This window comes from Dromaius novaehollandiae, chromosome 2 (genome assembly GCF_036370855.1).
Source record: "Dromaius novaehollandiae isolate bDroNov1 chromosome 2, bDroNov1.hap1, whole genome shotgun sequence".
NCBI lineage: Eukaryota > Metazoa > Chordata > Aves > Casuariiformes > Dromaiidae > Dromaius > Dromaius novaehollandiae.
Genome location: NC_088099.1, coordinates 501,688 through 524,970, shown reverse-complemented (window position 1 = coordinate 524,970; position 23,283 = coordinate 501,688). Strand labels below are relative to the sequence as shown.

Here is a 23,283-nt window from a genome sequence, read left to right as displayed (position 1 = left end):
CCCAACCCCCCCCCGCCCCCGGCCGCTTCCCGCCCTCCCGCGGCCCTGCCCCTCCCCCTGCCCGGCCCTTCCCGCCCTGCCCGCGCGCCGCGGCCCCCCGCGCCCCCCCTGCCCCCCCCGCCCCGGGGCCGGTCCCGGCGGCGCTGACGCGGAGGGCGGGGCGGCGCGTGACGCTGCTGCTGCTGCCGCTGCTGCTGGCGCTGCTGCTGCTGGCGGCGGCGGCGCGGCGGGGGCGGCAGCGCCGAGCGGGGCCGAGCGGAGCCAGGCAGCGCCGCGCCGCCATGCAGCGGCTCCCGGCGGCGCCGCGCCGCTGATCGCCGCCGCCGCCCGCCCGCCCGCCCGCCCGCCGCGCCGCCATGAACTTCCAGGGCGGGCCCGGGCAGAGCCCGCAGCAGCAGAGCCTGGCGGCGCCCGGCGGGCCGGTGCCGGTGCCGGGGCCCTCGGGGCCGCAGCCCGGCGGGCCGCCGCCGCCGCAGTTCGGCCTCTCCAACTCGGCGGCCATCCGCGCCGAGATCGGGCGCTTCGAGTCGGTGCACCCCAACATCTACGCCATCTACGACCTCATCGAGCGCGTGGAGGACCTGGCGCTGCAGAGCCAGATCCGCGAGCACGTCATCTCCATCGAGGGTGAGCCCGCCGCCCCCGCCGCCCGCCCGCCTTTGTGCCGCCCGCGCCGCCGCACCTGCCCCCGGCCCGGCCCGGCCCCAGGCGCCGCGGCCTGCTGCGGGGGGGGGGGGGGTCCGGCCGCCGCCGCCGCCCCCGCTCCGGCCTGCCGCAGGCCCGGGGCTGGGCTGGGCTGGGCGAGGAGCCGCCCGCCGCTCGGAGCGGTCGATCCGGGCTGCAAGGCGGCGGCCGGTGCCCTGGGCCCGGTCTGCCGTGGGAATGCGGAGAGCTGCGGCTGCCGGGGAGCCGGGGCCGAGCGCCGGCGGCGGGGGAGGGGGCCCGGGAGGGAGCGCTCGCCGCTGGCTCCTGACGTGTGCGGGGAGGCTGGGTGCGGGCGGGGGCTGCCGGCCGCGTCCCCTCCGCAGCGGCTGCGGCGTCTGGCCTGGCTCGTCCGGCGCTGCGGCTTCTGCAGCGAGGCTTGGCCCTTCGGCGAGGGGCTGTGGGGCCGCCTGGCCCCCCTGCCCGGGCCGCGTGGGGGGCTGGATGCCGCGTTCCCCGCTGCGGTGCTTGCTGTCTGCGCTCGGCTTTGGCACAGCGCTGGGGCCTTCTCCCCTCGCCCGCGCGGGAAACGTCGGCGCGGCTGCAGCGGGGCGAGGGAGCGGGTTGGGGAGCTGGGGTCCTGCCCTGGCCGCTCGGGCGGGGAGCCGCGGGCTGGTCCCCGTTGGGCACCACCGGGCTCGGCCCGATGGCAGGGGCACGCGTCCCCCCGCCACCACAGCGTGCGGCACGTGACGCCGCGGGGGTGGGATGGAGATGGGGGCCAGGCTCCTTGCCTCGACGCTCTTCGCACAATGACCGCATCCCGTCTCAACCCGTGGGCTCGTTACTTTGGAAAGAAGAGAAATAAGAGGGGCTGCAGTACAAGTCTGAAAGCTCGCATGGTTGTGGGAGCATAATTTAGGAACTCAGGTTCCATCTGTCTCGTATTGCGAGAACAAAGGACGTTCAGCAAAATCAGAAGGGGGGAGATGTGCAACCAGTAAAAAGGAAGGTTTTTTCTTTCCACTTCTGTGATTCCTCTGTGAGATTTCTTGCCGCAGAAGGTCATTGAATTAATGGAATTTAATGAGATGAAGAAGGGATGGGATCTGTGCGGGAGATCCCTGGGAGCGCAGGGCGCTGGGGTGGCCGGCGGCGGGACGTTAGCCCTGTGCTGTAGGGCTCCCGGCGGTTTCCGGGGGAGAGGTGGGGTGATCCTTGCTGTCACGGCTGTCGGCTGCTCCGGGTTCCTGCAGCTGCTTCTGGTGCTGCCGCTGCTGGTTGCAGTGGGAGACCCGTGGGACCGGGAGCCGGGAGCGTGTTGTCTCCGATCCCGCTTGTATTCCCACGTTACAGGACAGAGGAAACCACCCATCTGAAACCTTGTGTGGAAACAGTTATTCATGGGTTGCTCTCAGCGTACGGTCCATGTCCCGGGGGTCTGCGTGCCTTCCCTGCCCCCCCCCAGCCTCCCTGGTGCCAACCTCCACCTCCCTCCGTTGCAGGGATTTGCTGCAGCTCCTCGCTGCTTCCCTCCCTCGCTCACGCTGCTGTGAGCCCCTCCCGTCTTCCCTTCTGCCTCACCTTTTTCTGCCTACCTGAGCAATGTGCTTCCAGATGTAAACAGTCGCAAGCTGACGCGTGAGCACCTGGGTGTTTAGGTGTGTCTCTTAGCAGCTCCACAGATTTCCTGTAACGTTCTGCATGTTTTCTTCTGCAGCTAAAAGGGAAGCGTGTGAACAAAATTCTTTCACGTGCAGCTGTAAATGGCCAGTGCTGCTTCACGTCAGACGGCAGCTGTTTGGTTTAATCAGAAAACGAGGCATCAGGAGTTGCTGGTGTGGTGGTAGGTGGTCGTGGTGGAGCCCAGCATCGCGCAGGACCGGTGACGGGTGAAAGCCAGATTTCTTCTGGGGCCATTGAGTGCTTTAAGCACAGAACTGCACTTTGTCTTCTGGCTCTCTCCTGCCCTAATCTCTGCAGTCTTGCCAACTTCTAATACGAATTGGGCAGGAGTCCTGCGGACCGTTACCTTGTCTGTGCTGCACTCCGTTTACCTGCTGGGCACTGAATTAGACAATGATCCTGATGAAAAATGCTCTGTGTTCCTGCAGTTAAAAGCAATGTATTAATACATATGCATGAGAGACTGAATTAACAGTGGGAATAATTAACCATTGAAAGGGTTTTGTCTAGAGAGATGTTATCATTTCTTGAAGTGCTTAAGTCTGGAATGGACTATCCTTCTACATGGTGTGTTGGGCTTGATAGAGAAATTGCTGGAAGAAGGGTTTTTGTGTTTGTTTCCTTGTTCAGGAGATCAGATTATGTGATCAGAACGGCTGCTTCTGGTCTTAAAATCAATTAAGTTGCCTGTGAAATCTGAAATCTAACATTATTTGAGTGCTTGATATTGCGAAATTTGTTCACGTCCTTGTAGCAGATTCTTTTCTTGTGGGCAATTCCTTCATTTTAAAGGGAAAGGCACAGCCCAGTTCCTTTTTTGCAGCGGCACCGCAGTGTCCGTGCCGTTTTACCCTCGGGTTCGCGCCCTGGCTTGCCGTTGCTGCGGTGCGGGTGTGCTCCTTCGGAGCAGTGCTGGCTGGTAGGAGGGGAGGAAGCAGCAGCGGGAGATGTGCAGTAGCAGAAGACTGTGGCTTTGTGGCTCGTCCTGCAGACAGCATTGCCGAAGAGAGAGATAAAGCAAGTATTTTGGTAGACCGCTGTAGAGATTGGAGTTCGAGTAGCCGCAACTCATCGGTAGGGAGCAAAGCTTTCCTTAGCAACTAGCAGGAAGAGTTTGCAGTTGATGACGGTGGTGAGAATCGAGTCCAAAAGGAATCCGTGCCCACGTGCCGGTGCAGCTCTTCCTGCGCTGAAAACTGAGATTTTGTTAGACTGTCACTGTGGGAGGAAGAGGGAAATCGTGCTTTATTTTGGTCTCCTCTCTTTAGTTTGAGCTTTGTTTGAGATGCTGTGGCGAGAGCGAAGGTTGCTGGGCATGCAGCACTGGAGAACGTTATAGGTTTTGGCATGTAGCCAAAGTCGGATGAATCACAGGCAAGACCTGATGATTTTCGGTAGTTTTTAACCACCAAATTTGGGCAGATTTTCAGGGGGCTAGCGAAAAGCGTTTCCCGCAGCCCAGGCGTGTTTGCTGAGTGTCGGAGACTGCTGCAAGCTGTGGAGTTCTGTAGAAGGTTTCCATACATGCAAAAAGCCTCTGCCTGGAATAACTGTGCCCTGTAACTGTGTTCCTCTGGAGCAGAATATAGACAGGACTATAGTAATATAATTAGTAATTAGAGTAGTGATTACAAAGCACTTAACTTTTCTGGTAGATGTGAATTTTCAGAAGTGACCGAAACGCAGATTTGGGGTAGAGAGAGTGGCACGAATGGTGCAGAGAAGTACTCGTGTGCCGGGCTGGCAAGGGGATATGTGAATATACCCTTGGGACTGTGAATGGAGTGGAGTAACAGGAGTCAGCGCGGATCGGGGCGATGAGCAGGAGAGACGGAGTCGGAGGATGGAGAGAGGAAGCGCGAGGAGCCGCAGTGGAAGGAGGGTGGTGGTGAGGCGCTAGGACTTGGTTGTGCGAAGGCGTCGCGGTGTGTGCAGTGACAGGGCCGGGGAGGGAGGAGAGGAGGGCAGTGAAGACGCTGGATGAGGTCCATGGACAGAGCCTGCATGAAATGATTAGAAAACTCTTTCCTGATGTTGGCTTTCGTGCACGTGTCTTGCAGCCTACCTAAAGGCTCAGCTGTTTGGCAAAAGCTTGGAGAGAGTTGCCAGTTGTGGTGGGAGGACTTGGTGGCGAGACAGCAGTAGCAAGAATCTCTCTGTATGAATAGTGGTAGTTAAAGTTATGCTGAGAGTGTTTTTTTCCCTTTATTGTCCTTTCACACCCATATATTGCATTTCTAAACATGGTTTGGTTCCTTTTTGCATTTTCAAAAGTCTTGCCACAGAGGGGTTCGTTTGGAAAAGCTTTCCTCCACGTTTTTCTGCTGTAAGGCCTCGCTCCCCTGACAGAAGCACGGGATGGAAGCGGCTCTGGAGAACGGGCTGCTGATAGCAGATCGACCGGGCTGGCTGTGGCTCTGCATTCGGCTTTCGCTGGGCAGAAATTAGTGTTGAATGTTGGCGTCACGTTGCTCCAGTTCCCAGCTGTTTCACTGAGTTTAAGGCCAGAATGATCTGCTGTTTTGCTGAATTTAAGGCCAGAATGCACTACTGGATCACCCTGTATGAACCCTTTCCTACCAGGATTTTAGCTTTTTCCCAGTCAGCTAAATCTAAGGCACCTGGTTAAGGCATATCTTTGAGAGAGGGTTACAGACTGGGAGTTTCCATGGGGTTTTTTCCTCATTATTAGCCATCTCACCGTCATTAATTAGCACCTGCTTTTTGATTTGAGTCTCTAAGACTTTATCTGCATTTTTTTCTAAGAGTAAGTAGTCCTTTGGTACTAGGAATTTTTGTCTTTAAAGCCACGTGTACCAATTAATGAAGTCACTTTTATGTCTCTTTTTTTGATCAGTTAAACTGGTTGAGCTTTGTCAGTCATTTTATTCAGTTCCAATATCATTTGTACAGCTCTGTTCTGAATCCTTTTCCAATGTCTTTTAAAATGGGTTCCTGATGCTTTGACTTGGAAAGCAGAATATTGGGAAAGAGTTGCCATTTGGTGCAGTATCTCACTGAGGAAAATGGAAATGAAGTTAACTGGAGGCCTCCCAGTTTCCCGTCCCGGGTTGTGGAGGAGCCCTGGTCCTGCCAGGTTTTGCGGAGGGTTCGCTGGCGTATCCTTGCTCAGCTGAATCAGCCTCCAGTAAATTACACCCCTGGGGAAGGAGCGTGCTCTGCTTAGTGAGCTTTTCCCTGCTAATTCCATGACCTCTGCAGAACTGTCCTGTTTATGTGTGCCTGTGAGTTCCCAGCGCTTTGGAAACCACAAGGAATGGCGGGGGGGGGGCGGAGGGTGAGTGGAGGGAGCTTTGCTCGGTGAATCCTATGGGAGCAACCCGCTTCAGGGCAGTCAGTACACCTCCGCTCCCAGGCCTCCTCGGCAGGTGCTTTGCTTCTGCTGTAGCGTCACTTTGTTTGTCCGGTCGGATCAGGACTGCTCTCACCACAGTCTTGTGCTCTGCTGGAAATCAAGTGCAGAGGAGCTCAGAAGACCACAAAAAGGGGAAGACCAAGGAGCCATTCTGGTCGTATGTTCTTTTCTGGGTATGTGGGAGGTCCTGGAGTTTCGGAGCAAAGACACAGGCACCAGGGAGGTTCCCGAGGTTGCTTGGGAGTGCTGCTCGCGCTACCTCGTGCGCTAGCAAAGAAAGGTCCCAGGTCCTGCAACGTACTGCATGTCCTTGACTGGCGGGGAAGGCAGCGGGGCTGCTGCTGCTCGGCCTCTTGCCGGGGTGATTTCTGGCGCGAGTGGCATGAGCAGAAAGAGCTCGGTCGGGAGCAAACGGGGAGCGGGTTCTGGTGCAGGGGGAGAGCCTCGGCCTGCAGCAAAGCCAGGCAGAGCAGAAACCGCCCGGGGAGGAAGGGCTCAGCGGGCGCTGCGCACACCTGGGTGCTGTAGCACACCTCGCGCACCCCCTGTTTTTGTGAAATCTCATACTGCGGCCCCAATCATCTGGAGTCGCATTTGGCAGATGCTGTGCACAGATGGGAGATAGGACAATTCCTACCCTGCAGAGCATACAGCTCAAAATCAAGGTCTCGTAGAAGAGCTGGAAAAATCAGAAAAAGAAATTGTTTGATGCTCTGATAGACAGGAGTTGGGAGAGATGATGAAACTGTAGCAGCAAGACTGGAGCTATCTTAATAGCTGACGACTGAGTAGGAAGAAGTTACAGGTGTCATGGTGAAGGAAAAGAAGGTTTCTGGTGCTGATGATCAAGAATTTTGACAGTGTGCATAAAGAGAAAAAGATGGGGACATGGAATTATGCTGCAGAGAGAGAACGAGATTTAGATGTGGCCTAAGTGAGAGCGTCAGAGATATGTCTGTGGCTGCAATTTTACAGTTACTTTAATCCAGCACAAGTGTGGGTTGCTGACAGAAGGGACAGTGTGGGTTTTCTTACCTGTCTGTCCCTTGCCTCCACTTCCCTTTGCCGGCACTAGCATTTACGTTGCCGCATGGTCAGCTGGATCAGGGAAGTGCCCCGTTAGAAACCAAGCTTTTTGTTTGGTTTCCACTGGTTCAGTTTTCAGTTCCTCCTTGGGCTCATGATGTGGCTACATGAATGTCAGTGCTGGCACAAGGGAGGAGATAAAAATGTGTAGTCAAGGATGGGCGGGAAGGCAAGATGGACCTATATTTTGCTGATTTTAAACATGTGAGAGACAGCCGGTTTGCAGCAAAGGTCCATTTACCATGACAGCAGCAAAAAAAAGTCTGGAGAAGAGTATAACAGCAGTGTCTATCTGCAGGATGCTTTCTCCGTGCATTTTGCCAGACTTAAGTGATTTGCAAAACAGGGTCTTCCTGAGCTAGGTGTGGTTTCTGCATGTTTATTGATCCTTGGTGGACCTCTCCTGCCCGACTTGCTCAGTCTTCCTTGAACCGTTTTAAACTCTTAGCTTTAACAATTTCTGCCAGCAGGGAGTTTTACAGTTTAATTACACACAATATTTTGCTTGTTTGGAGACGGTTCTGTGCCCTGCCTGGCCCTCTAAGAGAGGAGGTCTAGCTAACCGGCAGCTGTCTGTCTTTGAATAAGAAAGGCTGTGCTGATCCTTCCTCTGACAGCTGCCTCTGCATTTGGTGCAGGAGGTGGCCGTAGTTTTGGCCATGGCTATTGCTGGTGGATTTCTTCTCTGCTCAGGCTGTGGTGGCTGGGGAATCGTCTGAGGAGGATCCAGTAAGAGAAATTCAAGTGTAATTTACCTTTGGAAAGTGAGAGTGTGAATAGTTGATCTTGTCATCTCCTTTCAGAAGGTTTTCTAGAGCTCTTGACAGAGTATATCTGTTTTCTGTCGTATGTGCAGAGGCCTCTGGAGTCTTGGACAGTTCCTGGACTCTCAGCTTATCCGGAGTTTTGTCAAGATGAGGAATAACTGCATTTGTGAATCAAGCTGACTAGTCCAAGTTGATGATAGGACTTTTGGTTAATACGGGCAGCCAAGCTAGATTTGAATGTTGTCTACTCTGGACCTTCAGCTGTGTGCCCAGGTGGGTTGGCCGACATGAAACAGATCCCACCTTTTCTGCCCATCAGCAGCAGACCCCGGGGAGGATCAGGCGTCCTTGCTGCCCTTAGGCAGTGGGGTAGCAGCCGTTTGCCTGTCTGCAAGCCCAAGCTACGCTTGCAATCCTGGCTCTTAATCGACAATGGATGTAAGAGGGACGTGGGCAACCGTCATGAGCTTCAAAGGAAGAAGCATTAGGCTGGAAGATTGGTGCACAAGCCTCGCCATGAGAAACTGAGAGATACAAGACCTGCCCGAGTAACCTGCCCATGGATGCAGCTTTTAGCCTTGACTAGCGCCTCATTCGTACCTTCGTGCTTCCTATTCCCTGCCTTGCTGGGCAGCAGAAATCCTTTTTCTTTTCTTGGTCCCATCTTTCGACTTTGGCATCCATTTTTTTAAATCCTCCTCCAGGACTTTCTGCGAGTCAGAGCCTCCCCTGTTCCAGCTGCATGGAGTGAGCAAGCTGCATGTCTGTTTTATTTCTGCCTACAGTGTCCTGCGTGAAAACAGCAAGTGTTTTTTGATTTCCTTCTGCCTCTTCTTGCACTGCTCCGGGCATCACTAGCAGCACTGAAGCTAAGGGTCTGCGTGTTCAGGTAGATTTTCTGAAGTGTTGTGATACGCAAGGAGCCTTCCAAGGCGGAAAGGCTAAAAAACGGCATAACTTTAGCATGCTGTCCTACTGAAGTGAGGTTCGCGTGATTAAGCCCTGCATTTCTGCGTCTGCCCCTTCTACCCCAGCAACTTTCAAACCGATTGTCCGCTTTCAGCCAGCCTGACAGAACCCTGGTGTTTCAAATTCAGGCACATCCCAAGAAAATAGATATCCGCACAGAGGGAAGCGACCCATCTAGTGCCACACTGAGGAAAAGCTGTGGCATTGGTGCGAAACCTGCATACAGGACACAGGCCCTGAAGAAAAGGGTCCATTCGTCCTGCAGTTCACAAGGTTATTTACTGAGTGACAGCTTAGCTGAGCTTTGATTTCTCCTTCACAGAGGAAAGCTCCCAGTTCCCCTGGGGAGCAATGTCCTGTGTGGCCGGGAGCTGGCCGGCGAGCAGAGGGCAGGGTGTGCGTTGGGTGTCTCAGCAGAGGTGAGAACGGTGGCAGGAGAACGGCCTGGAGAAACCACCCGGCCCCCGGTGCTGCGGTGGAGTCCGTGCTCCTGAAATCCTGGGTCCGAGGTCATGGGTGGGACCCCCGTAGATGGGAAGGCAATATATGAAACTCGTAACGGGAAGCATGCAGCGGTCATTGGAAAATAGGTGAGTAGACATTGTCCTCCCCGTTGCCCGGTGCAGGATGTTTGCATCCGACCCGAATGGCGCTCTGCCGTGGGACTGCATCTCAGCGTTGCAGCTTCTGGCTTGCGTGACTCACCGCAGAATCCCTTGCCCTAGGTTATGTTTGATATCTTGTTCTTTACGTGTAATCTGTGGGGTGATGAAATCTACTCAGTCATCCGGAGCACTGCACCGACGTTGCTAGCTATCTGGTTGCTGGCTGCTGTGTCTGAAATCCTTGTCTCGTAAAGCCAGTGCCGGAGCCCTGGAGGGCTGGGAGCCGCTGGCTTCGGGTTTCCCTTCTTGTATCTCGAGTTGCTGCAATCTGTAATGTGGGTTGTCAGATCCTGACACTCGTTCCCTGTAGCGTGTTTATTTGCTCGCTTGCTTCCTGCTGTTGTTTTTTGGGCTGCTTTTAATATTTAGCTCAGCAGTGACTCCTGTGCTTAATTAAGAGGGTTTTAACTTTTTAGATAAGCCTCCAGTGATGTACATCTTTCCCTCAGTCTCTGGATGAGTGAATGGTGGTGAATGGAGTGCAAATCTGTGAATGGAGCAGATTTCCAGCCGGGAATTCCCCAGGTGGGCAGTCATGGCTGATGCTCTTCCCCGGAGCGCTCTTCCGAGCTGCAGGGCTGAAGGCACGAGGATACTCTTGTTTGGGATCCGTTAGGTGTGATTCTACTCCTTTTGTTACTGTTTTTTCATTACAGTACCGCCGTTAAGTTCCTCCTGTAGTAGATGCTGTGAAAATGCAGACCGTAAAGATGGTCCTTGCCACGGAGATCTTGCGGTTTAATTCAAGGGTGAGAGGCAGATGGTGGTGAGCGAGTGGGGAGCACGCGGAAGGAGCGGGCAGCGTGGTGCATCATGGACATCAGCTTAACGTGGCGGTTGTCTGCCTGGGGTGGTTTGATGCTTCTGGTGAGTGCAGAGGCATAGTAGAGCTTTAAGGAGCAATTTGAAAGAGGATAATAAAGCAGATTCAGGTTGTTTACAGAAAGCGCTTTTCAAACGTGAAGTACAAATGAGAGAAAATAGAGAGGTGTTTACTGGAAATTTAACAACTGGGAAGTGGAGATTGCTGTCATAGTTTGGGAGGGAGAAGAGTCAGCGTTTCAGTAGCGAATGAAAGCTAGTTGTTAATATATGAGTGGTTTGGGGAAGGTGAAGACAAACAGCTTGCATTCGATGTGACAGAAGAGGAGGACCCGGAGGAGGGGTTCAAAGAGAGGGCTGGCCTTAGGAAAGAGAGGTTAGGAAAAAAACCTTAGCAGCAGCATTCTGACTGAATATGGTTGAGGCATGATTTTATTTGTTCTAGACAAGATTTTTGGTGGGGGAAGGATGCTGTTGTCATTGACATAGGACGGAAGCCTCTGGTCTTTCACTGTGTGGGTGGGTAGGAAAGGCCATGTATCAGAGATCGCAACTCTTACAGCTCTGCTAGAGTTCAGGGACACCCTAATAATTTGTATGCAAAAAATGTGCAAATCAGGGTTTGCAGAGACCAGGAGAGTTAGGACCATGAACCCTCTGTTCACTGTAGCAGTGCCTGAATTGTGTCCCTGACGGACAGGCAGGATATAAGTGATGTCCACGATCATTGAGCAATGAGGGCTTGAGGGAAGAGGGGACAAAGCTGAGGTTATTAGGATAATAAGTAAGTAACTCTCTTTTAGTCATGTGCAGCTTGAGCTTGTGGCTGCACACTCGAAATGCTGGGAGGGGGAAATAAGCTGAGACTTCATTTTGGACAGGAGGCAGTCCAGGAATAGAAAGGCAGAACTGTGAATCATCAGCGTAGAGCTGAGAGATGGTTTTGAATCAGCAAATAAGGGTAGCCAGAAGCAGCATGAAGGGAGAAGAGAAGGTGCTGTGGACGGAGCCGTGTGAGACACCTACAGAGTACAGCAAAGCTGGGAAGGGTGAGGACAGTCTTTCTGAGGCTGGTGAAAGCAGCAGTAGAGACCTAGGCGGAGAACCAAGCGAGGAAAAGAACTGCAGGAGCCAGAGGGCGAGATGCCATGGCCAGTTGTGTTCCTGGAGGTGAAGTTGGCAGGGTCCAGAAGACCATAGAACCTGACCTTAAGTGATGAATAACATTGTAGATTTATAGAAAAAGCATGTCAAGGAAGGACAATGAGAGATTGCTTACACCATCTTTCTGCCCAGAGGCGAGAAGTCTATTGTTCATGACAAATGTTTGTTTAAACAGCTTTTAACAGACTATCAGTGGCAGTGTACCTAAAGCCTCCCCAGGAAATCTGTCCCAGTGTTTAACTATGTTCTTCCTTAGAGAGTCTTTCCTGATGTCTGACCTGAATCCTTTTTGCTCCCAATTTTAGCTGGTCACCAAGAACAAAGAAAACAGATTGTTCCCTTTGTCTTTGCAGCAGCCTCTTCTGTATTTGAAAACTATTATGGAATCTTCTTTTTTAGGCTTAATAACTGACTTCACTTCAGGTCTTTCCTTGTACATCATTTTTTCTAGTCCCGTGTTCATCTTCATGCTCCTCTGAACACTCTCCAGTTGATCCCGTCCCTCCTGAAGTGTGGTACCCAAAGCTGGACACAGCGCTGCAGCCAGGACTGTGCCAGTGCTGAGAAAAGCACAAGCCGGGACTTCTTGCGCAGGTTTATCTCTGTCCATGCAATTCAGCATGGCGGTTGCGTTTTCTCTGGATTGATGATATTGTGGATTCCTGTTGGTTTGTGATCTACTTTAAACCCCAGATCCTTTTTGGAAGAATTGCTGCCTAATCAATTGCTTTCTGTCCTGTTCTTGTGCCGCTGATAAATCCTGGCCAAGTGTAGACCCTCATGATTGTCCCTTGGGAATTTAATCCTTTTAGACAGTTTCTCCTATTTGACAAAGCCATTTAGGATTCTAATTTGTGCATTCCCTCTCAGTTTCATGGCATCTGCAAATTTAATAAGCATACTAACAAGCATCTGGCTTGTTAATGTGAACAGTGAAAAGAGCTTAGCCTAGAAGAAACCTTTCCCAATCCAAGGTGATATTTTTTTTGGAAATTAATGGTTATCTTTGATAAATATGCTCAGTATGGTTATCTAATCAGTATTGTTCTCAGCCTATAATAGCTTTATTGTTTAAAAATATATGATTTTGAAAATATCATATGAAACTGTCAGAAATTAATTGAAAATTTTGAAAATACCATATGAAACAGTGTCAGAAGCTTTACTTAACGTATGATATATAACATCTGCTTCTGCACTGTGCTTAAGGTGTGCTACCATGTTGCAGAAGGAACTGATGTTGGTTAGACACAACTTGTTCTTAATACATCTTGCCTTGTTTTCCAGGGTCTTATAGTTTGCTGTTATAGTTGCAGATTTTTTGAAATGTTTTGAATTAGAGTGATTGATCTCTGAGCTCTTAGCTTCTCTATTTGTTCATTTTTACAGGTGGGCAGTAGTTTTGCCATTTTCAGTATTATTGCCTTCCCATCATCCATGAGTTCTCAGAGATTTCCTTGAGCTGTTCTGAGATGGCTTCAGACAGTTACATGTTACAGGATCAAGTTCATCAAAATCTAACGTAACATTTTTCTGCTGAGAGCTTAGGTATTACTCTTTGGCTGCTATTTATTGTGCTAGCCACCTGTTTGTGGTTTATAGCGAGGACTGATACAAAAAAGGCATAAAACGCTTTATCCTCAGTGTTATCTCTCAATTGCTTTTCTTGTCCACTGAGCAGCAGACCAACCTTTTTCATGTTTTTACTTTTATTACTAATGTACATAAGAATTACTTCTTATCTTGGCTGTTTATTGCTAGTAGCCTCTCATTCTTTGTGTAGCTGCTTTGAGTTTAGTTTGTGGTGCTGATGCCACTCTCTTATGTTTATCCTGATTAACCTGACCTAATTTCCCCTTTCCACATGCATGCTTTTGCTGTCTGAGACCAATAAGGAGCTCATGGGATTTAGCCAAGTTGGTCTCTTACCCCACTTATTAGTCCTTTGCACTGGGATAATTTCTGCTTGTACCATTAGCATCATTGCTTTGAGGACCTGCCCGCTCTCTGTAATCTCTCTTTTTTGTGTAGGCTTGCCTCCAGCAAGATCTTACCTATGGATTTCAGTAACATCTGCCTTGTTGGAGTCTGTTTGTATTTTGCTTTCTTCCTGCAGTGCATTATAAGAACTTGCCGGACAGTCTTTCTTCTGCTCCGTTTCCTCCCTGCAGATTTTGCAGAACTTGGTGCGTGTCCAGGTACACGATGCGTGGCTCTTGGCCTTTGTTACCTTGTCTGCCACTGCTGAGAAGGGCTAGACTACAGCTTTTTAATTGTCCTTCAAGTAGCTGATGCTGTTAAATTGCCCCTTTGCCTCCTCTTTGCCAGACGAGGGAAACCCAGCTGCTCAGCATCACCTTGTCGATCAACCCTCTGACTGCCCTGTTGGACCCTTTCCAGCTTTTCAGCATCCCTCTTGAACTGGGGAGTCCCAAACTGGTGCAGCCTTCAGCGTCGAGCAGAGAGGCACAACGTTTTCCCTGGGTCTGCTGGCCCTGCCCTGACGTTACCCAGCGTGCGGTCTGCCTCATTCGCGGGGAGCGAACAACGTTGGCTCGTGTCTGACCCGGCGTAGACCCTTCTCAGGTGGGCTGCTGCCCAACCAGCTCACTTCCCAGCCCGGGTCCTTGCACGGGAGTCATCCTGCACCAGACGCAGAGGTCTGTCTGTCTGTCACTGCTGAACTTCATGGGATTTCTCTTGGCCCAATCCTCAAGTTTATCGAGGCACTCGTGAATTAGGGCTCTGTTTGGCATATCCACCCCCTCTCTCCTGGCTCACTGTTGGTTGCAGATTTGCTAAGGGCGCTCTCTGTTCCCATTATCCCGGTGGCTGATGAAGATATGAAGCGATATCGGGCCGATATTGACCCGTGGGGTACTCTGCTTGCTGCTGGCTGCCGGGTGGATATTGAGCCATTGACTGCTGCCCTGAGCCTGGTGGTCTCACCAGTTTTCTGCCCACCTTATTTTGTCTGTCCAGCCCGGATTTGCTCAGCCCTGTCATTTCCTACGGCCGTCTGGCTGGTCATGCGTGATCTGCCCTTGCTAAATCCATACTGACTGTTCCTGATGACCTGCGTGTGCTGCATGTGTTTGGAAGTGGCTTCCGAGAGGATGTGCTCCGTGCTCCTTCCAGGCGCTGCGGAGAAGCTCACAGCGCTGTCGTCTCCTGTGCTTGCCACCTTGCATATCTTAAAGATGGGCATAACCTTGGTCTTTTTTCCAGCTGTCTGGGACTTCTCCTGATCACCATGCTTCCTCCGAAGCCTCGCTGGATGTCCTCTTATCCTTTAGCACGGAGTCTCTTTATGGCTGTTGTGTGGCAGTAGTTATTTGCCCAGTTCTTAGTGCATTTAACATTAATGACTATTTTATGGCAGTAGGTCATGTCTTCACCAAAATAGAGCTGGAATGACCTTTATCAACTATGTTTTAAATGGCCATAGGAATAAAATCATATTTATAACTTGAAATTTTTGTTTAAAAAAATCAGTTCCACTTAATCTTTCCCCTTACTTTATAGGGGGCTGATGTCAAGGCAGCTGGCTTGTAGTTACTTGGGGGAGTCGCTATGTTCTCTTCTGGACACTAGGATAATTTCACTTTGTTGCAGTTATTCCTATCTTCATTATTCTGATATTTATAAAAATTATCATAAGCAGGAAAGAGATCTCTTCTGTGGACGCTTCTAAGACCTTTACATCCAAATTTTTCATGCCTTTTGATTTAAAATTATGCTGTTTTAACCCCATTCTGGTTTTGTTTTTGGTTTTTTTGCGAATGGGTTTGAAAGTATGCATTTGTCTTTTATGTATTCTGGGTCTATCAGTCTGCTTATTTTAAAGACATCAGTAAGAGTACTGATGGAGCACTTACTCCTTGGTATCTGCTTCAGTTATTTTTTGCTGTATCCATCCCGTAGGAGCTGTGTAGCGGTACCTTAATTTTTCATCATAATTTGCAAAGCTGCTTCCTGTTGTACTTAGCACTGTCAAAGCCTTTTTTTCTCCTGAAGCCTTTAGCTTCCTATACCACTTTTGTACACTTCCTATGTTCAACATTATACTGACTTCTGTTTCCTCCTCTCTTTTTTTGCTCCATTTGTTACCCTGTTGTTTTTGTATTTCAGATGTTATTAGCCTCTAAGCTAGTTCAGGTCTTTTAGCCAAATTGCTTTCTCGCTTTTGTTTATAGAACGATGGCTTTTTGGCTATGTGATAAATTGTCATGAAAATTTAAAAAAACAAAACAATCCTCCAAAACAAGCAAACCAACCCAGACCTGAAATGAAAAAACCACATTTTCTCCATTCAGGATTTTTTCCGTATGAGTATTTTCATTATCCATAGATGAACAAAAATGAATATGAGCTTATTTGATGCAGACGTGGCTGGCTGAGCTTTTATTGATTGGGGTTTCAGCAATGTGAGCGTGGATCTGTCGGCAGCTCCTGACTTCCAGCGTAGCGACCGTTTCATCTTCTCCGTCGGATGAACTCCGTTCTGGTGCTGCCGTACCTCGGGTTAGAAGTCGATGTTGTGTAAGGTTCATTTCTGTTTGTGTCAAAGCATCGAGTGTGCTCCACCAGCTCGGGTGTCCGCAGGGCCTAGGGAGCAGCTCCCGCTTTCCTGTGTTTGAGGTGATTTGGAAGAGACCGACCGGGCAATGGAGATCCACATGGATTCAAAGTTCTGTAATTGTTAATTATCACTTGTGTTGAAACTGCTGGTTTTGGACTCTGTCTCTGATGAGCCTTTGCCCTTTCTGAAGAGTCGTAACCTGTGAGCTGGGAAGTGTCCCGGCAAGTTTTAGCAAACTGGTCGTATCAGTTGCCGCCTTCTGTTCTGTTGTCACCAGGGTTATTTGGGAAAGAAACTGAAATTCTGTCCACGACTCGTGGTCCCACAACCCAGTAAGAAGGTGTAAGGATGGACCATGACCATCTCACTTCTCTTGTATGCATTTTGGTCGGCACTGCAGTAATTAGCCGTGTCAGTGACAGAAATCCTTACCGCTGGACACTGGCAACTGCTTTCCTTTTGAAAGGATGGAGTCGTTTTGCTGCTCTCCCAGTTGTTTGAGGCTTTCTGTGCGCCCGGCGGTATCTCTCTGGCTGTGGTTCAAGGTCCGTATGGTCCGGCTTTGGCACGGACTGGCATCTCCAGCTGCCTGGGCTCATCCGCGCCGCTCACCTGAGCCCCGTGTCCCCTCCTCTCCTTGAGCTACTTGTGCTGGTCCCAAACCGCAGCGGAGGGTGCCAGATTTAGGTGGCACACTAAAATAAACGTACAGTTAATGAGATTTTATTTTACTTTACTGCTTAAGTAGGTGGTGCACAGCACCAGTTTCCTTGGACTGAGGAGGGCAGCAGTGGTTAGGCTGACCTGGCCAGGTAAAGCTTCCCTTCGTCTGTCTGCTGTGGCCCCCCAACAAGAAACACAAGTCCAGGGACTGCGTGTTGGCTGCTGGCTGGGAAGGGTTGCTGCCTGCAAGCCGTGTTCACTGGACAGCAGCCCGTGTCTAGAACTGGGTCTCCAGCTGCGGTCAGCGGTCGCGGAGGCCCGGCTGGTGGCCCGGCAGACGTCTGCCCAAGTTGCTGCTCAATCCCAGTTCTGCTGTTAAGGCTCTCAGGGGATTAACTGAGAGCAAAACCGGTGCCGTGGAGCGGGGAGGAAAGCTGTCCGGAAGACGGCTGGCACCTGGAGCGGTTCCGGCAGCATCTGCCCTTGGGTTAGCATCCCAAACAGCTTCCTTGTCCGGGGCTGACTCAGACCGTCTCAGCGCGGGTGACTCAGCCCGCAGACTCCCACGTGCGGTGCGGCACTGCCTGAGCCTGACTCACCGAGGCTGCGAGGGGAGAGCAGGACCTGCTGCCGCGCCTGCTCCCTGCTCCGCTCCGCTCCCCGGGGAGGTGACGTGGGCGTGTGCCCCGGCCAGGCCGGGCCGGAGGAGGAGCGGGTCGGGGAAGGACAGGCCGTGTGAAGGCACCTGACCCAGCTCCGCTCTGGGGGGAGAGGGATGTGACCGATCGCTGGTAGGAGAGCGAAGCAGGGGAAGAAAGAAGGGGGAGGCGATATATGTGGGTGTGGCAGCCAAGCTGACTTTGCTGTTGAATCCTTTAGGTGGTAAGGAGTCCTCCAGAAGCACGTCTTCTCAGCATCAGGACCCCCAGTCCTTTGTGTGCGTGATGGCTTCATGGAGAAGCAGACTGGGCCTCGCGTAGGACACGAGCAGTACAGGTGACGGCGGGGTTCAGGGTGCTCAGAGCTCTCTGCGGGAAGCCGCGTGCGTGAATCCGAGGTCAGAAGGGTTCTTCCCTAGGTGTCCTTGCCTTTGGAGGTGGTCTCAGGCTGGAGGGCACGTGTGACTGTACCCCAGGGAGGTTTCTCCAGGACTCCGAAGGAGAGGTGTGGCTGCAAGCACACCCAGCTTTCATGGGAGACCAGCTGTAGACGTAGTTTTCAGCCGTGCTTGTGCATCTTGATGTGAGGCTTTGGCAGGGCTAGGATGGAGGTGGCTCCATGTGGTCTTTCACGGGAGCAGGGCCGGCTTTGCAGTGTCCCGCCGACTTCGTGCTGTGGGAGATGGCTTCCCTCCGCCTTCTCAAATGCTGCTGTGTTTGTCTCCGAGCAAGGTGAGGATTTCTGTGCATGAGAAGTAGCTGTCCTAGAGACTGGGCTGCTGCTGTCCCGATCCGGCAGGGAAGAGTTTAGGGAATGTGGCTATAATTGTGGCAGGAATTTGGCTCATGGCCAGGTTTCCAATGCCTTCCAGGCAGGAGCAAGGCAGCAGATAATGTGCGCTAAATTTAGTAGCATATGGCAAGTTTCTTATCATTTGTTACCCACTGACTGTTTCTTCCCCTTTGCAGTGGCAAATAATCAGACCTGGACCGATAGACAGTTTCACGCGTTAGACATAACGAACAAGAGGAGGGAAGCTTGTTGTGCACAGCCGTTGTCCCCGGCCTCCCTGGCCCTGCCAGCTGTTGATCATGCTGACCACACCAGTGTCACCGCGTCAGAGCTCCGAGACTGGGTTATTGGTGAAGTCCCCTTCAGGTGAACCCCGTGCTGGGCAGGAGGCCGAGAAGCAGTTCTTTTCTTCTGTTGTGGAGGATGCTTTGAACTAGGCACCGTGTTATTCGAGTGCTTGCTTGAGGGAGGCAGCTCTCCTGAGAGCACCATAATCTAGCTGAACAGCCTTGATGATGCTACCAATACCATAGCTTACACTGTTCTGCTTTGCAAACCCAAGGTATTTATTTTAGGAGGCTTGTGAGACTGCCTGGCTGATGCTCAGCTTTGTTTTCAAGAAAGACTTGTGGCTGCAAGACAGATTGATGACAATAGGGTTGGACAGGGTAACCCTCTGGTAGCGCTAGTAATTAGTGCCTTGGCTCCAAACCACTCTTCCTTCTTATTGACCATAGTGAGTGTAGTGCTTGGCTGTGTCAGGTGAAAGATGAAGCATTAGCCTCTTCTGGTGCTAGCTGATACTTATATTAGTGCCTGAAGCCATCCAGTAAGTTGCTGAATGACTCACAAGTACAGAAAGCCTCTTCCTACTGCTGAAGCATTAGGGATCCTTGGTCAGCAGAATTATTATAAATTGTCTAAAATCAGCTCGCGATTTACAAGCGAGCACTGGATTCAAGCACCATCAGTCAGGAATGTCAATCTTACCGTACTGATGCAGGATCAGCTCTCTGGAAACTTAATCAGCTGGAAAATGAAGCAAGAGTAAATACTAACGAGACAGTACTGCCCTTTTTGTGGGCCACGGTGGAACTGCTGCCGTTGGCCAGATTCAGCGACTGGGGCTGGGAATGGCTCGACAGCGTTGCTGCTGCGTGGCTCTGGGAGGTCTGCGGCATAACGGGCAGCGGGGGAAGAGTGCGAGTTCAAGATGAGTGTTGTCATGTTTAGCAATTAAATGCCCGATGTTGGTAACTGTCTTGAAACTGAAATCTGTAATTCTGCTGTTTCCATGGAAATAGAAGGATCTTGTGATCAAGACATGAGGCTGGGATTTGGGAGCACTTCAGTCCTTGGGAGCTTCAGGCCTTTGCTTTAACCTACCTTTCCGCGATTCTTCCTCCTAGCTAGTGTCCCCTGTGTGTTTGACTGGGAGGGGAGATAAAAACTAGCCCTTGGGCAGAAATATGGATGCCTAAATTCAGAAGATTGGTCAAGAAAGCCCAGCCTAATCCACTAGGATTCTGACAGAAACATCTTTAGGTGCCTGAAGTTGTGGCATTGCTCAAGCCGTCTTGGCTGAGCAGGCCCTCGGCAAGAGGAACCGTGGGATCCAGAAGCTGGGGGGAGTCATAATTCAGCTGAGGGTGACTGGACCAAATGGAGATGTTGAAAACACAGATGGCTTTGAGTTCACTTCAAAAAGGGGAGGAAGAAAAGAAGTGATGGGACCGAGTCCTTGCATAACAGCCTCCTGAGCAGGGTGCTCACTGAAGATGGGGAAGTCCTGGGCTGGTTTCGGCAGCACTTCTCCCTGAAACTGCTCCTTGGGAGTTATCTTCTATAGAACAGACTCTTTCTTAGCTGGCTTGGAGAGCTGGCAGCTTCAGCCCACCTCTCCCCAGCCCTGCGGCCAACTTGCCTGCAGAGTGCTTTGGCCTTGACATTTCTCTTGTTTCTATGTCTAAGATGATGCTTTGGGCTGCCAGGGAGTCAAACCTCCCAGCTACCTCAGTTTCCCACAGGTTAAGTTGGATTCAGTCCTATGAAATGCAGATCAAAGAAAGTCTGGTGATCTCTTTGCTCTTTTGAGAGAACTTTACTGCCAGGATTACGGATTAAGCCATAGCGTGTTGCTGACTGTGGAAAGATGTGGGTATGGTGGAAGGACAGAAGAAGAATCTATTCCTCCCTGCAGCTTGCTGCGTTAGTCACTGTCTCTTGAACACTGAGACATCCCACACAAATGTAAGAAGTGGAGCTTCTCTGTAAGCTTTCAATTTATGTTACTGTTGTACTCCTTGATAGTTAGATTCTGCCTTTCCTGGCTTGCTTGTAAGCCACAGCATTTTTAAAGCTGGCACAATACTTCATGCATCTTAGAGTGTAGGGAAGGTATTAAACAAATACCTCACTAACTTGCAACTTGTCCAAGGCATTACGTAAAATGATGCGTCATTTATAGTCCAACAGAAGATGCGTTTGAGACTAACAGTGTTTAGGTTCTGCAACATCCCAATCCTTGTGTTAGTTTGGAGAAACCCTCTGAGGGACCCTGTTACACAGGCTTTTAATAAAAGTTGGAAAGTATCTAGCAAACATAGAAGCAAGGGTTACCATTTTTATGGCTTCGATAAGACCGTCGCTGGGTACTGTATGTGGTTTTAATGTCTGTAACTATTGTGACATTGTTTAAAAAAATCTGAATGGTTATCAAAAAAACCACAGAATGATTTAAAGCCTGGGAAGACTATCTAATAGTATAGTATGAGGCTTATCTAAAAGAAATCAGATTATTTTAGAAGCTGAAGACAGACTGTAACCCTGTGGGTAGAGCCAAAAGCTACTCGGATTCAGACTTAAAGTACTCATTTTTGTCAGAGAGAGTATCTCACCATTGCAATAAATTAGCTAGAGGTATAGCAAATATTTGTAAGGCCTCAAATCAAAGCCTGATTTTCTCTGCTGAAAAAAAGTGTGCTGTAGCTCAGTTATAAGAGATACTTTTGATGGTGAATTTTTTAGATGGAGTTTTCTAACCTGTGCTGTGCAGGAGGTGCAACTAAATGGTGCAAGATGGTCTTTGCTGTCTCTGTCATCTGCTGTCCATGACAAAATACACAGGAGTTAATAGAAGGAATCCTCAATCTCAGCTGAAGTATGTGACTGCATATGTAATATGAATGATTACATTCAAATAAACTTCATCAGCAGTGATAAAATTATAAATCAAACACTCATAAATTGAGCACTGCTAAAATCTAAAGTGCCTGTATATTTCTAACATTTTAGTTCTTTTTTTTAGGCTGTCAGTGAAGAAGCCATTTAGCAGGTCAGGATAGAAACTGGCTTCTGACATAGCCTGTGTCTTGGTGTAACTCAGCCTAAAATTTAGGCTGTTGTGCTTCTTTAGCTTGAACTGTTAATGTGTGAAAGCTAAAAGCTGTCTTGCCTCTCTATTTTGTTGGTTTCTTCTGTATTAGTTTGCCTTAACAGCAAGGGTTTTTTTGCATCCCCATAGCTTATACTGAGACGTGTGAATGGCAACTCTCAAGTTCTTTTTTTTCTCCTCCAGATTTGAATGCACTTTTATAGACAGCAGAAGTCACCTCTCTGAACTAAGGATGACCCCTACGCAACCATTAAGTTCCAGCTTTAAACTACGGAGGTTGATTAGATCTTCAGACAACTAAAAGCTGGAAAAATGTACAGCTTTGGCAAAGCTACTTTATTTTTCCCTAACCTCAATTTTGGAAATGGCTGAATTGCTTTTGCTGAAACTACTAAAAAGACCAGCCTAATGGAGAGAGCAAACATGGAAAATTTCAGCTTGAATACCTATTTTGGCAGTTTTAAGGCCCTGATTTTCAGTTGCTGTAATGACTATTCGGCAACTTGAAATGTAGACATGGAGCTTTCTTGCAGGTTGGTTTGTTGGTCACAGATTTCCTGAGCCCAAAATAGTGTCTTAGTATTTTAATCGTCTTTTACTGAGTTTTCTTCCTTGAACTTGCCTAATCATTTTTTGAGTTCGTGCAGACTGCTTAGCATCCACTGCAGCCCTTGACAAGATGTTTTACAGTTTACCAATACTTTACCTGCAAGGATCTTTCTCTGTTTTGAATCTGCCTCCTGATTGATTTTACTTAATGTTGCCTAGTTTGTGTATTGGAAGAAACAGTGAACAAATTGTTCCCTGTTGGCCTTCTCCTTTCTTCTGCCGACATTGTAGACTTCTTTCTCTCTCTGTCATCTTCTTTTTCAGGCTTCCTACGTAGAAGCTGTTCCGTCCTTTTGATCATCTCCTGCCCTTCTCAGTGCCTTTCCCGGTTCTCTCGTATCTTTTTTGGAGATCTGGGTCAAAAGAGACAGAGAAGGTGAGGAACGACGTTAGGATGGTACACAGCATTCACAACGCAGGCACGCCGTGGAGCGGCACAAGAGCTTCGTGATGTTCCCTGTTCTGTTCTTTGTCCTTTTCTTAGTAATTGCTAATACTCTGTTTGCTTTTTGAATTGCTGCTGAACAGCAAGCTGATGTTTTCACAGAATTATTTAGAATAACCTCAAGATTTCATTTCTGAGTGGTAACAAGCTATTTAGAGCACTATTATATATGTAAAATGAGGATTATTTTTCTCTGTGCACATCACTACATTGATCATCACTGAATTTCATTTACCGTTCTGTCACCCAGTTGCTCAGTATTTTAAGATCCTTTCACGATGCTTTGTGTTTGGTCCTTGTTTTTCCTTCCTGAACAATGCTTTGGAGCAGTTCTCATTTTGTCATTGTTCCCGTGCTCGCTGTAAGCATCGCCCGTGTTCTAGCAGTTTCGGTGGGCCGTGTGCCCCATCGCTGCCGCGGGCCGACCCGCAGCGGGACGAGGATGTGCCGCCCGTGGGAGACTTGCTCCGTCTTTCCTGGTGGGCAAGGGTTTCTCTGGGGACTGGAGTCTTTCATCTGAGCCTGACTTAGTTCGTTCGTTATCTGCAGTTCGTTCTGACCAGCGGGTCGTGGCACACGGCTGCGGTGAGTTTCCCGACTCCTCCTGCCCCTGTCCCTGTCCCTGTCCCTGTCCCTGTGAGGGGCAGCGTGCCGCGGGCTGCGTGTCCCCCCCGTGCCCCGGCACGAGCCGCAGGCTGCACGGGTTTTCCGGGAGGTGCCACCCCTCTTTCCGCTTGTGATCCCCGGAACAGGAGCTGTTTAGCCCCTGCTCTTAGTGCAGCGTGGGGGGGACACCACGGTCTCAGACAGCTGCCTCGGGGGGGATGCCGTGGTCTCCTGCTCCGTCATCCCCCGGCGCTGAAGGTGGAGCAGGTTTAGCCTGCAGAGGCTCACGTGCGGCTGGGCTGTGCTGGCGCGTGGCTCTGTCCGGAAAACCTCTCCTGCCTTGAGGATTTCCCAG

General features: G+C 50.3%; 1 protein-coding gene across 2 annotated transcripts; it reads left to right on the top strand.

Annotated features, from left to right (window-relative positions):
* Positions 1–117: 117 nt before the first annotated feature.
* Positions 118–22,601, top strand: LOC135327397 (arf-GAP with GTPase, ANK repeat and PH domain-containing protein 3-like). 2 transcript variants are annotated; one of them, XM_064505531.1, is made up of 3 exons: positions 118–627; positions 17,302–17,418; positions 22,142–22,601. In XM_064505531.1, exons 1-2 carry the CDS (start codon positions 357–359, stop codon positions 17,400–17,402), a joined length of 372 nt encoding a protein of 123 aa, XP_064361601.1. In that variant the 5' UTR covers positions 118–356; the 3' UTR covers positions 17,403–17,418; positions 22,142–22,601. The 2 variants fall into 2 exon arrangements, with proteins under 2 accessions (XP_064361601.1, XP_064361600.1); XM_064505530.1 differs by having other exon boundaries at positions 18,051–22,601.
* Positions 22,602–23,283: the final 682 nt, after the last annotated feature.

Bases quoted from the DNA above. Each gene is read 5' to 3' on its own strand.
- LOC135327397 (XM_064505531.1), top strand. From the start codon at position 357: ATGAACTTCCAGGGCGGGCCCGGGCAGAGCCCGCAGCAGCAGAGCCTG. The intron at 628-17,301 runs GTGAGCCCGCCG...TGAATCCTTTAG, and splicing joins GCACGTCATCTCCATCGAGG to GTGGTAAGGAGTCCTCCAGA.